Source organism: Otolemur garnettii, unplaced genomic scaffold, assembly GCF_000181295.1.
Source record: "Otolemur garnettii isolate 467f Iridium unplaced genomic scaffold, OtoGar3 scaffold00177, whole genome shotgun sequence".
NCBI classification, from domain to species: Eukaryota; Metazoa; Chordata; class Mammalia; order Primates; family Galagidae; genus Otolemur; species Otolemur garnettii.
In genome coordinates, this window is record NW_003852572.1 from 3235338 (window position 1) to 3246281 (window position 10944).

Consider the following 10944-nt stretch of genomic DNA (forward strand, 5'->3'; position numbering starts at 1 on the left):
CCCACTTGGGGTCCACAAAACTTACTCAGCTCATCTCTAAACAGCTGTACATCCCCATCTTCAAAAATGGACCAAGGATGCAGCCTCTAGATGCCTCCCCTGTAACAAGGTTAATGCTGCCTAAGTGCCTCAGCACATGGGATCACGTCTCTGGGGAACTAACCCAGGGGAACATTGGGGACTGGACTTCACTGAAATCAAGCCAGGTCAGTATGGGTACAGATATCTATTAGTTTTAATTGATACTTTCTCAGGATGGCCAGAAGCATTCCTTTGCAAAAAGGAAACAGCCTTAACAGTGGCAAAACACCTCACTCACATTATCCTAAGATTCGGCTTGCCCCTCATCCTGGAGTCTGACGATGTCCTGGCCTTTATAGCCCAGGTTTCCAAAAATTTGGCAGCCACCCTAAACATTACATGGAAATTACTTTGCAGCTATAGGCCTCAGAGTTCAGGGCAGGTAGAGAGGATGAATAGAACATTAAAGGAAATGTTAACTAAATTAGACATAGAAACTGGCGACAACTGGGTGGACTGCCTCCCATTCGCCCTATTGAGAGCCCCATGCACACCTGACTTCCAAAGTATAACTCCCTTTGAAATAATCCATGGAACTCCACCCCCAATACTCCCAAGATTAACTGATGAATTATTGGCCCCCATCCATAACCAAAAACTTATAAGTTCCTTACAAGCCCTGCAGAAACTGCGCAAAGATCTCCAAGAGGCCATCCAGCTGGTCAGCTCTGAAGCCACTAATACCCTAGAGCAGCTACACAACCTCTAACCTGGAGACTGAGCTTGGGTAAAGAGACATAACCCTGAAACTTTAACTCCATGTTGGGAAGGGCCTTACCCTCTTATTTTAACTACTCCAACAGCTAGCAAGGTTGGAGGAAAGAAGATGTGGATCTACTACACCCACACTAAGAAGGCCGCAGAGAACCACATCCCTGCAACATGACACTCTGAACACACTGGGGATCCGTTAAAGCTCCAGTTACACAGGTCTCCTTCCTCATCCTCACCTGCCTGCTCCACACCAACAAAGGGACCAGCAGAAAAGGAAACTATAACCAGCACCAACCAGTCCCCCATGACTGGATCATCTCCTGGACTGTAGATGGCACAGAAGTAGCCCATGTCTCAGCTCCATGGATCCTCCACAAGACCAAGGACAGCAGTGTAAAAGCAGCTGACATCCAGCCTGTCTTCCATTTTGACCTCTGCACCCTATTTGGCTATGGCTGGACCAGAGCCACATGGACCAGGTATGGAGGAAAGGGGGATGACATCTGGAGTTGCATGAGCCAGAGTTGCATTGGCCCAAGAACTAAGAAATATTGACTTTTATTTATGCCCTTCAAATGAGGTAGTGTTTGGAAGAGGTGGGAGGAGGTGTGGAAATGTGGAATATTATTAGTATAGAGAGTGGGGCTGTGAAACCTTAGGATCAAGGAATACGAACAAGGATTACTGGCTAGAGTTTCAAAGAATGTATCTGACAAGTGGCTGTACCTCAAATAGTAATTCCAATCCCATTGGGCTATTAGTGAAAGACTGGTGGAGTCCAACTGGGAAGCAGGTCAAACTTGGGGCATCAGATTATATGTTAGTGGGTGAGACCCTGGCTTTTGTTCACTATTCAAAAGGTCCCCCAGCCACTTCCTATTAAGCCAATAGGGCCAAACACTATACTTAACCTGGAGCTCCCTGAGGCTGCCACAGCAGCCCCTATCCCCACCAGCTCTAATCAAGCCCCCTCCAATCAAGCCCCAAATCATACCAATATAGGCCCAGGAACACCACTTCAAACAAATGCCCTCACATCATTCAGAGGCCCCACATCATTCAAGGCATCTCCCATATTTACTCTTTTAGATGCAGTATATAATTTTGCAAATATTACAAATGCAAATTTAACAAATGATTGCTAGCTTTGCCTTAACCCAGCCCCACCATATTATGTAGGAGTAGCTGCTAATGCAACTTTAGGACATAACCCAATCCAAATAATGAACACTTCAACCAGTATGTTAAAACAGAATAGCAGTATATGTACCTGGGGTTCCACACCTACTTTAACATTAGGGGACTTGCAAGGACAAGGGTGGTATGTGATATCCTCAAGATACCCCTTACACACCTTCCCCTACCATATCCAACTTAGTTTTCCCCACAGAGAATTCCCCCTACTACTTAGTAGCTCCTAAAGGAACTTGGTTTGCATGCTCCACTGGTTTAACCCCATGTGTAAATGCTTTATTTTTATATGACACTCCTCAGATTTGTATACTGACTCACATCATCCCCCAAGTTTACATTTACTCTGGGGAAGGAGGTAGGGAGCATTTTTTTTGGCCTGCAAAGACAGACCAGGGCCCCCATTCTAGTACCCCTGCTAATAGGCATAGGATTAGTAGACTTGCCAGCCATAAGTGCCATGGCACTGGCCACCGGCCCCCTTAGCACAGGTTTTAAGGCTCTCAAAACTCAGATTGATTCAGATCTCTGAAATTTAGAAGCCTCTGTCTCCCATCTGGGGAAGTCCATGAACTCATTGGCAGAAGTGGTTCTGGAGAACAGGAGAGGACTGGACCTGCTTTTCTTAAAACAAGGAGGCCTTTGCATGGCCTTGGGGAAAATTTGTTGTTTCTATGCTAATCACTCTGGAGTTATAAGAAACAGTTTGGCCCTAGTCAGAAAAAATTTATCTGAAAGAGAGGAACAACGTAAAAAGGAGAATAACTGGTATGAAAATTTATTTAATTGGTCCCCATGGCTAACCACCCTAGTATCACCTGTAGCAGACCCACTTCTCCTCCTTTTTATTAGAATAACTTGTGGCCCCATCATTTTTAACCACTTCATGACATTCATACAACAGAGATTTAAAGCTATAAAATTAATGATCTTAAGTACGCAGTACCAGCTAATCCCTGATGACCTTGGGGGCAACAGGGAAATGTAGGTCTACATTAAAGATTCAATTACCAATAAAACCAGTGGGGACTGTAATAGCTGAGCCTCCCAACCCTTAACCCCCCGAAACTAGTCGAGGACCCAATAAGCTCCTTACCCCCGATGAGGAATTTCTCTCACCCTTTTAGCCTCAGCCCCCACAAGGGAGGAGAAGCTAAAATCTGGGAAGGAGCCTGAAGATAAGAAAAGGAAGGAAGGAGTGGATTCCAAGGAAAGCTCCAGGTGAAAAAGGTACCAAGCTATTCTCAGGAAATTTACCCAACATTTGTTCTGTGCCCCCTGAACTATGTAACCCTCATCTTATGACCTATGAAGTAATGAACTTGTGATGTACTTTGTGATTCATGAACCAATATGTACCGCCCACCCTGCAGCCCTGCATTGACCACTCTGATTGCCTTCTGTATTGCGCTAGCTTGCTGACCTGGCAAAATAATAGTGTAAAAAGACACTTCACCTGCCAGTTATTGCTAAACGCCACTATGGTGTTCTAGCTCGCCTACAGGTGTAATAAATTTTATCAGTTATTGCATCAAAGTGGGTCCACCTTTTTATCTTCAGGGCTCTGTCCCATTTCAGTTGTACAAGCAACAGTGTGTAAGTGTTCCTTTCTCTCTGCATCCCTGCTAACACTTGATGTGGGACTTTCTGATTCTATGATAAGAATGCTTAACAAAATAAGCATAGGTGGGACTTACCTCAAAATTATAAAAGCAAACCCAAAGCCAACATCATACTGAATGGGGAAAAAAAATGAAAGCTTGTCCTCTACTGCCACTTCTATTCAACATAGTGCTGAAAGTCCTAGCCAAAGCAATCTGACAAGAGAAAGAAATAAATGGTATCTCTGTGGAGAATGATGATATAATGTTTGCTGACAACATAATCTTACATCTAGAAAACCCTAAAGATTCTACTAAGAAACTCTTGTAATTAATTAAAAAAAAAAAAAACACAGCAAAGTTTTGGGTTACAAAATCATTGCACAAAAATCAGTAGGATTTATATACACCACCAACAGTCAAACAGAGAACCAAGTCAAAGACACAGTTTCTTTTGCAATAGCAACAAAAATAAAATAAGTAGGAATACATGTAACTAAGGAGGTGAAACTTCTATGAGGAGAACTATGATATGGTGAGGACAGAAATCACAGAGGACATCAACAGATGGCAATACATAGCATGCTCATGGATCAGTATAGTTTTCATTGTGGAAATGTCTACAGTACCCAAAGCAATCTACAGGTGTAATGTAATCCCCATTAAAATACTAACATCATTTGTCACAGAAATTGCCATAATAGTTCTAAGCTTCATATAGAACTAGAAAAGACCCTGAATAGCCAAAGCAACCTTAGGCAATAAGAACAAATCAGGAGGCATCACTTTACTAGAATTCAAGCTTTGGCACAAATAAGGAAAATAGCATGATACTGGCACAAAAACAAACACAGCCCTATAGATAAGAAAAGAGAACCCAGAGATAAAACTATTCTCTTACGTCCAACAGATCTTTAACAAAACAAATAAAAACACGCACTGGGTAAAAGAATCCCTCTTCAGTGAATGGTGCCGGGAAAACCAAATAGCCACATGCAGAAGACTCAATCAGGATCAGGACCTCTCATCACTCGCAAAACTTCATTCATGATGGATAACAGACTTAAACCTAAGACAGGAAACGGTAAGAATTCTGGAATAAAATGTTCAAAAACTTTTCTATATATTGGCCTGGGCAAAACTTCATGAAAAAGATCCCAAAGATGGCTAGGCATAGCTCATGCCTGAAATCCTAGCACTCTGGAAGGATGAGATGGGTAGATTTCCTGAGCTCAGGAGAGTGAGACTCAACTTCTAAAACTGGATTGGTGTTGTGGCAGGCACCTGTGGTCCCAGCTACTCCGGAGGGTGAGGCAAGAGGATCGCTTGAGCCCAAGAGTTTAAGGATTGCTGTGAGTTGTGATGCCATGGCACTCTACCTAGAGTGACAAAGTAAGACTCTGTCTCAAAACAAAACAAACAAACAAAAAAACCATAATGAACAAAACCAGATGCAATCACAGTGATTAAAAAAAAAAATTAACCAAAGGGACTTGATTAAATTAAAAGCCAAGGAAACAATAGAGTAAACAGAAGACCCACAGAATGGGAGAAAAATTTTGCATGCTATACTTGGACAAAGGACTAATAACCAGAATCTATAAAGAACTATTATCAGCAAGAAAAAGTAAACAACTCCTTAAAAAAGTAGGCAAAAGATAGAAATAGAAGCTTTTTGAAAGAAGAGAAACTAAAGGCCTGTAAACACATGATAAAATGCTGAAAGTCTCCCCATCATCAGGAAAATGAAAATCAAAACCACAATGAGGTCTCCTCTCATCCCAGTGAAATTGGACATTTTATTTGTGTGCAGTTTATCAAGTGTCAGTTTTGCTTCACGAAAGCTACTGATGGCAGGAGCAAACACCAAGATAGTGGCTGGGACACACACAGAGAGAAGGGCATGATATGAAGCAGGATAAAGCTAGAGAGCTGACATCTTTAACTTTATCACAATGAGAAGTGGTAGCTATGGGTTTTGAAGGAAGGCGGCAACAAGATCAGATCAGACTTTTTTAAAAGCATAGGATACAGTGTAGAGTAGACAGTGGTTTTAGGAGGTGGGTAACAGGGAAAACAGTTCTTAGGGGACTGCAGTATTCCAGGTGGAACATGATGATAAACTGACTGTGGGGAAAGGCACAGGAGGAAAGGAGAATTGAGTAGAAGACAGAATTGTCACTTACAGTGAGAAAAGCACAGTGGAATCATCACAGCTCCTTGGCCAAGAGTGTGCCACATATACTATAGTTCTCACTCTGTTTTAACATGAAGTGTATTTGTGAGATGAACATCATTCTAATACATCAGTGCTCTGTGGAAGTGCTAAGCAAAGTGTGCACGCACTACTGTCATATGAAAAGGCCGTGGGCGGGTCCTACCTTTACAATGCATTGCAAGTTGTTCAATGAGCAAAGCACAAGCCTTGGGATTAAAGGCCGGCAACAACTGATCCTCTGAGGCCATTTCAGATGACCAAGTCAAGTCTTCAAGGTGATCCTGGGAATGTATATGAGTTTCTCCCTGTGAAATAAGTGACATTGTTTCAATATCACTTCAAATATCCCTCAATAATTATAGCATGGGCTAAATGTAGAAAATTGGTAATTACCTATTTTTTTAATATGAGTCCACACAAGTACTTCTTCAAATAATTGATTTTTTTAAAAAGGCTATTTATTATTACTATTCCTTAATGATTTTTTTAAATAAATGTCTTCAAAAGTAAAAATTCTCTATTTTTTTAACTTTATCTTTTATACTGTATTTTTCAGTAATATTTCTGATAATTTATTTTTTAAATAATACCTTGTTCTTTTCATGAGATGTTTTCTTTGCAGGCCTAAGAAAAGAAAAAAATTCCTTTCAGAGAAATAGTAATAGTAAAATATAAATACATCTAAAACTATTTTTTATATGAAATCTCTGCAGTTGTAATTTCAAAAATAAAAAACTCATATTCAAAAAGTTTACAGGGCATTTTTGCATGTAATGTGAAATATATTAATTTTCTACAAAGGGGATTAAACTATAAATATAAATAGAGCAACAGTGACAAAAGTGACTCTTGCTAATAACAATGCAAAGAATTACACTACATTCAGCTTTCTGATAGTCAAAAGGTAAATCATGTTAGTTCCAGTATTTGATTGCAATAGATATACCAGGATAATTTTTTATTTATTTATTTTTTTCAATCACCACAGGCTTTTCTGGCACTAAAATCTATTTGGAAGAACATTACTTAACTCCTTATATAGGAGAAACCCGTTTATAATGATGACAGGGATCAGCATTTCCAGGATGTAGACACAGTTACTATGCATTCGGCAAAGCACTGGGCACAGGTGAAACTCATTTACCAGCCAAACACAGTCTCTGAGGTGGGTAGTACATTAGGTATTTTATAAAGGAAGACAAAAGGCACAGACAGGCAAAGTAACTTGTCCAAGCCCATCAGATGGTCAAACTCAAGAATTCAAGCTCCACAACCTGTGTTTCACAACACGCTCTGAAAGTGATATTTGTTTTCAATTGTTTTTAAGTGATATGATAGCTGATAAATCCATATAATCATTCCACTTCTGGCTATAGGTTATTATTTCTGAAACTTGGAAATACACTTTATTAAAATAAGAAGACTTTATGTTTGGGCAATTGTGGAAACTTACTTTCTAAGAAATTAAACACTCATTTTCTTTCTAAAGAAATCATAATTCGTCTATTCAATAGTCTAGTCATGTGTTCAACAAATACTTGCACAACGCATGTCAATGACACCATGATACAGGGGTAAACAGCTTGCTTTTCCACTGGACATAAATGAATTCCTTCCTTTCTCCCCAGAATCTAACCAACCATGAAGTTGATATACCTAACATTTTAGTACCTTACCAAATTACAGCTCTCTGTGGTGCTACCATCAGAAACAGGTGACCCATACAATCACAAAAGAATGATGAGTATATGTATGAGTGTATGTTTATTATTACATCACTTAAAAAGCTATATAGGATTTTTTTTTTTTTTTTTTTGTGGAGACAGAGTTTCACTTTGTTACCCACCCACGGTAGACTGCTGTGGCATCACACAGCTCAAAGCAACCTCCAACTCCTGGGCTTAGGTAAATCCCTTGCCTCAGCCTCCCGAGTAGCTGGGACTACAGGCGCCTGCCACAATGCTCAGCTATTTTTTTGTTGCAGTTTGGCTAGGCTTGGGTTTGAAACTGCCACCCCCATACACCCTACACACTGAGCCACAGGCATCGCCCTACATATGATATTTTAACTTCAAGTTATCATCAGCATGTTCAAGTGCATTCGAATATTCCATGTCAGAATCAATTCTGAAAAGATACCCTCTTACCAGAAAACTATATATAAAAAGAACTTCTAAGGACAATTATTTTAGCATATATCTTTAAAATATGAAGTATCAAAATTTCTAATGCTTAGATATACAAAAAACCTAAATTTTATAAGCATGTTCTTTTCTTATGTGTTTCTTGTCTTACAAACACACTTAGAAAACATTTATTTTAAAATGAGAAAAGGATAAAACTACTATGAATCCCACATTTGTCTTTTCTTTTTCACTTATCCCTCATTTCTCTATTGACTCTCCCAGTACAAATTTTCTAAGAGTTGTTTACATGTATTCACTACAGCCAGTGTTCCATGATAAATATTTATTAAAACTGCTTCTTTTCAAATTAATTAGTCCTCATCTTTATTAACTTTTCAGCAGTGTTGATATAGTCGAGAATTCTCTAGCTTTGGCCGACCATACTACTCTAATATCAGAAAAAGTAAGCACTCTTCACATTCTTTCACAGGGATATAAAGTACTGGATGATTTTACCTTCCTTCACTTAACCTGCAGTTATCATTCCTTTGGAGCAGATCACTAGTTAGCAAGTTAGCCTCCTCAAGCACTGGTGTCATCTTAGATTCTTTTGAGGTCCATTTTTCTTTTTTCTTTTTCCTTACTTTCTTCATATACAAGGCACGACCACTACTTTAGAAATGCATAAAAAGAAAATGTTTTTTAATGATGCTACTGACAAAGAACAAAAACTTTTTGTAACTTTCCACACCTACTCATTTAGTAATTCAAGAAACAGGTATGGAGTACAAATAACATTCAAATAAATTAATATTCCCTGCTTTGAAAAAATAGGTAAATGTACAATTATAAGGCAATTGGCTACATATGAGTTGATCTAGGAAGACGTCTATCCAAATACAAGGAAAGCATCACAGAAGAGGCAAACTAAGGGAGGAGCTCTTCAGGCCAAGAAGTGGGAGAAACCATTCTATTTAGACAACATAATTGAGCCCAGGCATGAGGCATGTGACGTCCAGGCAGTTCCTTGAGGCTTGAGAAGCGTAAACAACATGGAAGCAAATTGTGAGCACAAATGGTCCATGGAACTGGAATGCTCCACCGAAAGGCTCACCACCTGCCAGCAATGCCTCTTACACATGGGAGTCATGATTAGATTTGTGCTATATTCTATAATTTTCATTTTGTGTTTAGAACACACAATGTTTAACTTAAATTAAGCTTTGAGAATAGCATGATGCACTGACAACATGAAAGAAGAGATGAAAAATACCTTGGGGGAATACAATCTTACTTTTAAAAGGTCTATATGTCATCATACAAAGTTCAGGAACACCAGTGTTGTGATTAGTTATGATTTTCTTTGAAAATAAAATAATTTAGTAATTTTTATACACATTGAGCCTCGTATTCAATCCTCAGTTTCTGGTTTTACCAGAAAATTGTAATTACATTTTTATAGAGTAAAAAGATGTGTAAGAATACCTCCATCATGTACCTACATACATTTAAAGAGATTGATATTTCCTACCAGAGATTATTATGTTAAGAGTTGAACATGAGATCCTAAAAATACAAAAAAAAAAAAAAACAAAAACCCAAAAACATTTATTTAAAAAAGTTAGACACTTCTTTTGGTTAAGACTAATCATCTTTTTATTTTAAAAAGGAGATATTCCTACAATTATTAAGCAATTTCTCTTGATCTAATCTTTAAAAATAAGTTTACAGTTCTAGAAAAAAAAGCTTTCATTTTGAACATAGTTGATGGGAGGAAACTTTTAAATAAAAAACATTTGGTTAAAGTTGCCTGGAACTTCAGAAAGGACTGACCTCCAATCATGGCAGCAGGGGTACCCAGAATCAGTTATAAATGTAGTTGGTCACTCAGTGACCACTGGCCTCACTCAAAAACCTGTCAATATCAGGCATGTGTTTCTGAAAGACAGTTGGATCAGAGACAAGTTCATTCCAAAACACATGCCTGGGAGTGACAGCCAATCAACAACAATCTCATTCTAACAACCATGCTGCTCCAGGCAGCCCACCTCTTGCTTCTGAAACTCTGACAGCTCTTAAACCCCACTGTTTTTTAAGACCCAGGTAAGACCAGCAGCTGCTCCATCACGTAGATTGTGCCTGACCAGCCCAGGTCTCCTACTATAGGAAGCAGGACATTCCAAACCTGTGTTTATATTTCAGACACTAAAAGTTCATAATCCTTTGGGAAGAAGTTTTAAAGTCTATTCTTATATACTAGTCTAATACTTTTATATCACTTAATAAAATTCAAATGAAGACTGTAATTCCCTTGATCCATCTTACCATAATTAAAACTATCATAACTACTGGCATAGGAATAAATAATGAGTAACCACAGTATAGGACTTTCTCTCTCAGTGAAGACAATTCATGTAATAGTATTAGAAAGAGCCAACAAAATCTCCCCAAATGTACATAGTGGCTAGGTACAACTGTCAGCATAAACCCATGTAAAACCATTTCATCAATGAAAATCAGTCTAAAGTTTAAAATAATAAAACAGGATGAACTCCATTCACTCCATAAATATTAATGGATATTTATCAATCAGCTACTTACTAGGAGTTAGGCTCTTTTCTAGTCACTGAGGATAGGGCAGTGAACAGAGAAGAAACCTACCCATGAGAGTAAAGTAAACACACAAAACAACAAAGACACAAAAGCTTTATGTTTGCCAGAGGAGAAAAACAGAAGAAGCAGAGAAGGAGTGATGGACATAGCAGAGGAGGAGTGATGGATGTAGCAGGATGAGGAGGAGCAATGGATGTAGCAGGTTGAGGAGGAGTGATGGACAAAGAAGGATGAAGAAGAGCTATGGATATAGCAATAGAGGAGAAATGACAGACAGAGGAGGAATGATGGACATAGCAGGATGAGGAGCAGTGATGGAGAGAGCTGGATGAGGAGGAGCAATGGATATAGAAGAATTAGGAGGAGCGATGGACAGAGAAGTAGAAGAAGAGTGATGGAC

General features: G+C 38.9%; 1 protein-coding gene across 1 annotated transcript in view; it reads right to left on the reverse strand.

Annotated features, from left to right (window-relative positions):
• Positions 1–3455: 3455 nt before the first annotated feature.
• LOC111728659 (ankyrin repeat domain-containing protein 26) overlaps positions 3456–10944 on the reverse strand; it is an 11437-nt gene continuing 3948 nt past the window's right edge. Inside the window, exons 2-5 of the mRNA XM_023519482.1 lie at positions 8448–8603; positions 6396–6429; positions 5969–6110; positions 3456–3484 (exon numbers count right to left, since the gene is read on the reverse strand). Of these exons, the coding sequence (XP_023375250.1) occupies positions 3456–3484; positions 5969–6110; positions 6396–6429; positions 8448–8603 (361 nt within the window). The remainder of the gene's footprint in view (positions 3485–5968; positions 6111–6395; positions 6430–8447; positions 8604–10944) is intronic.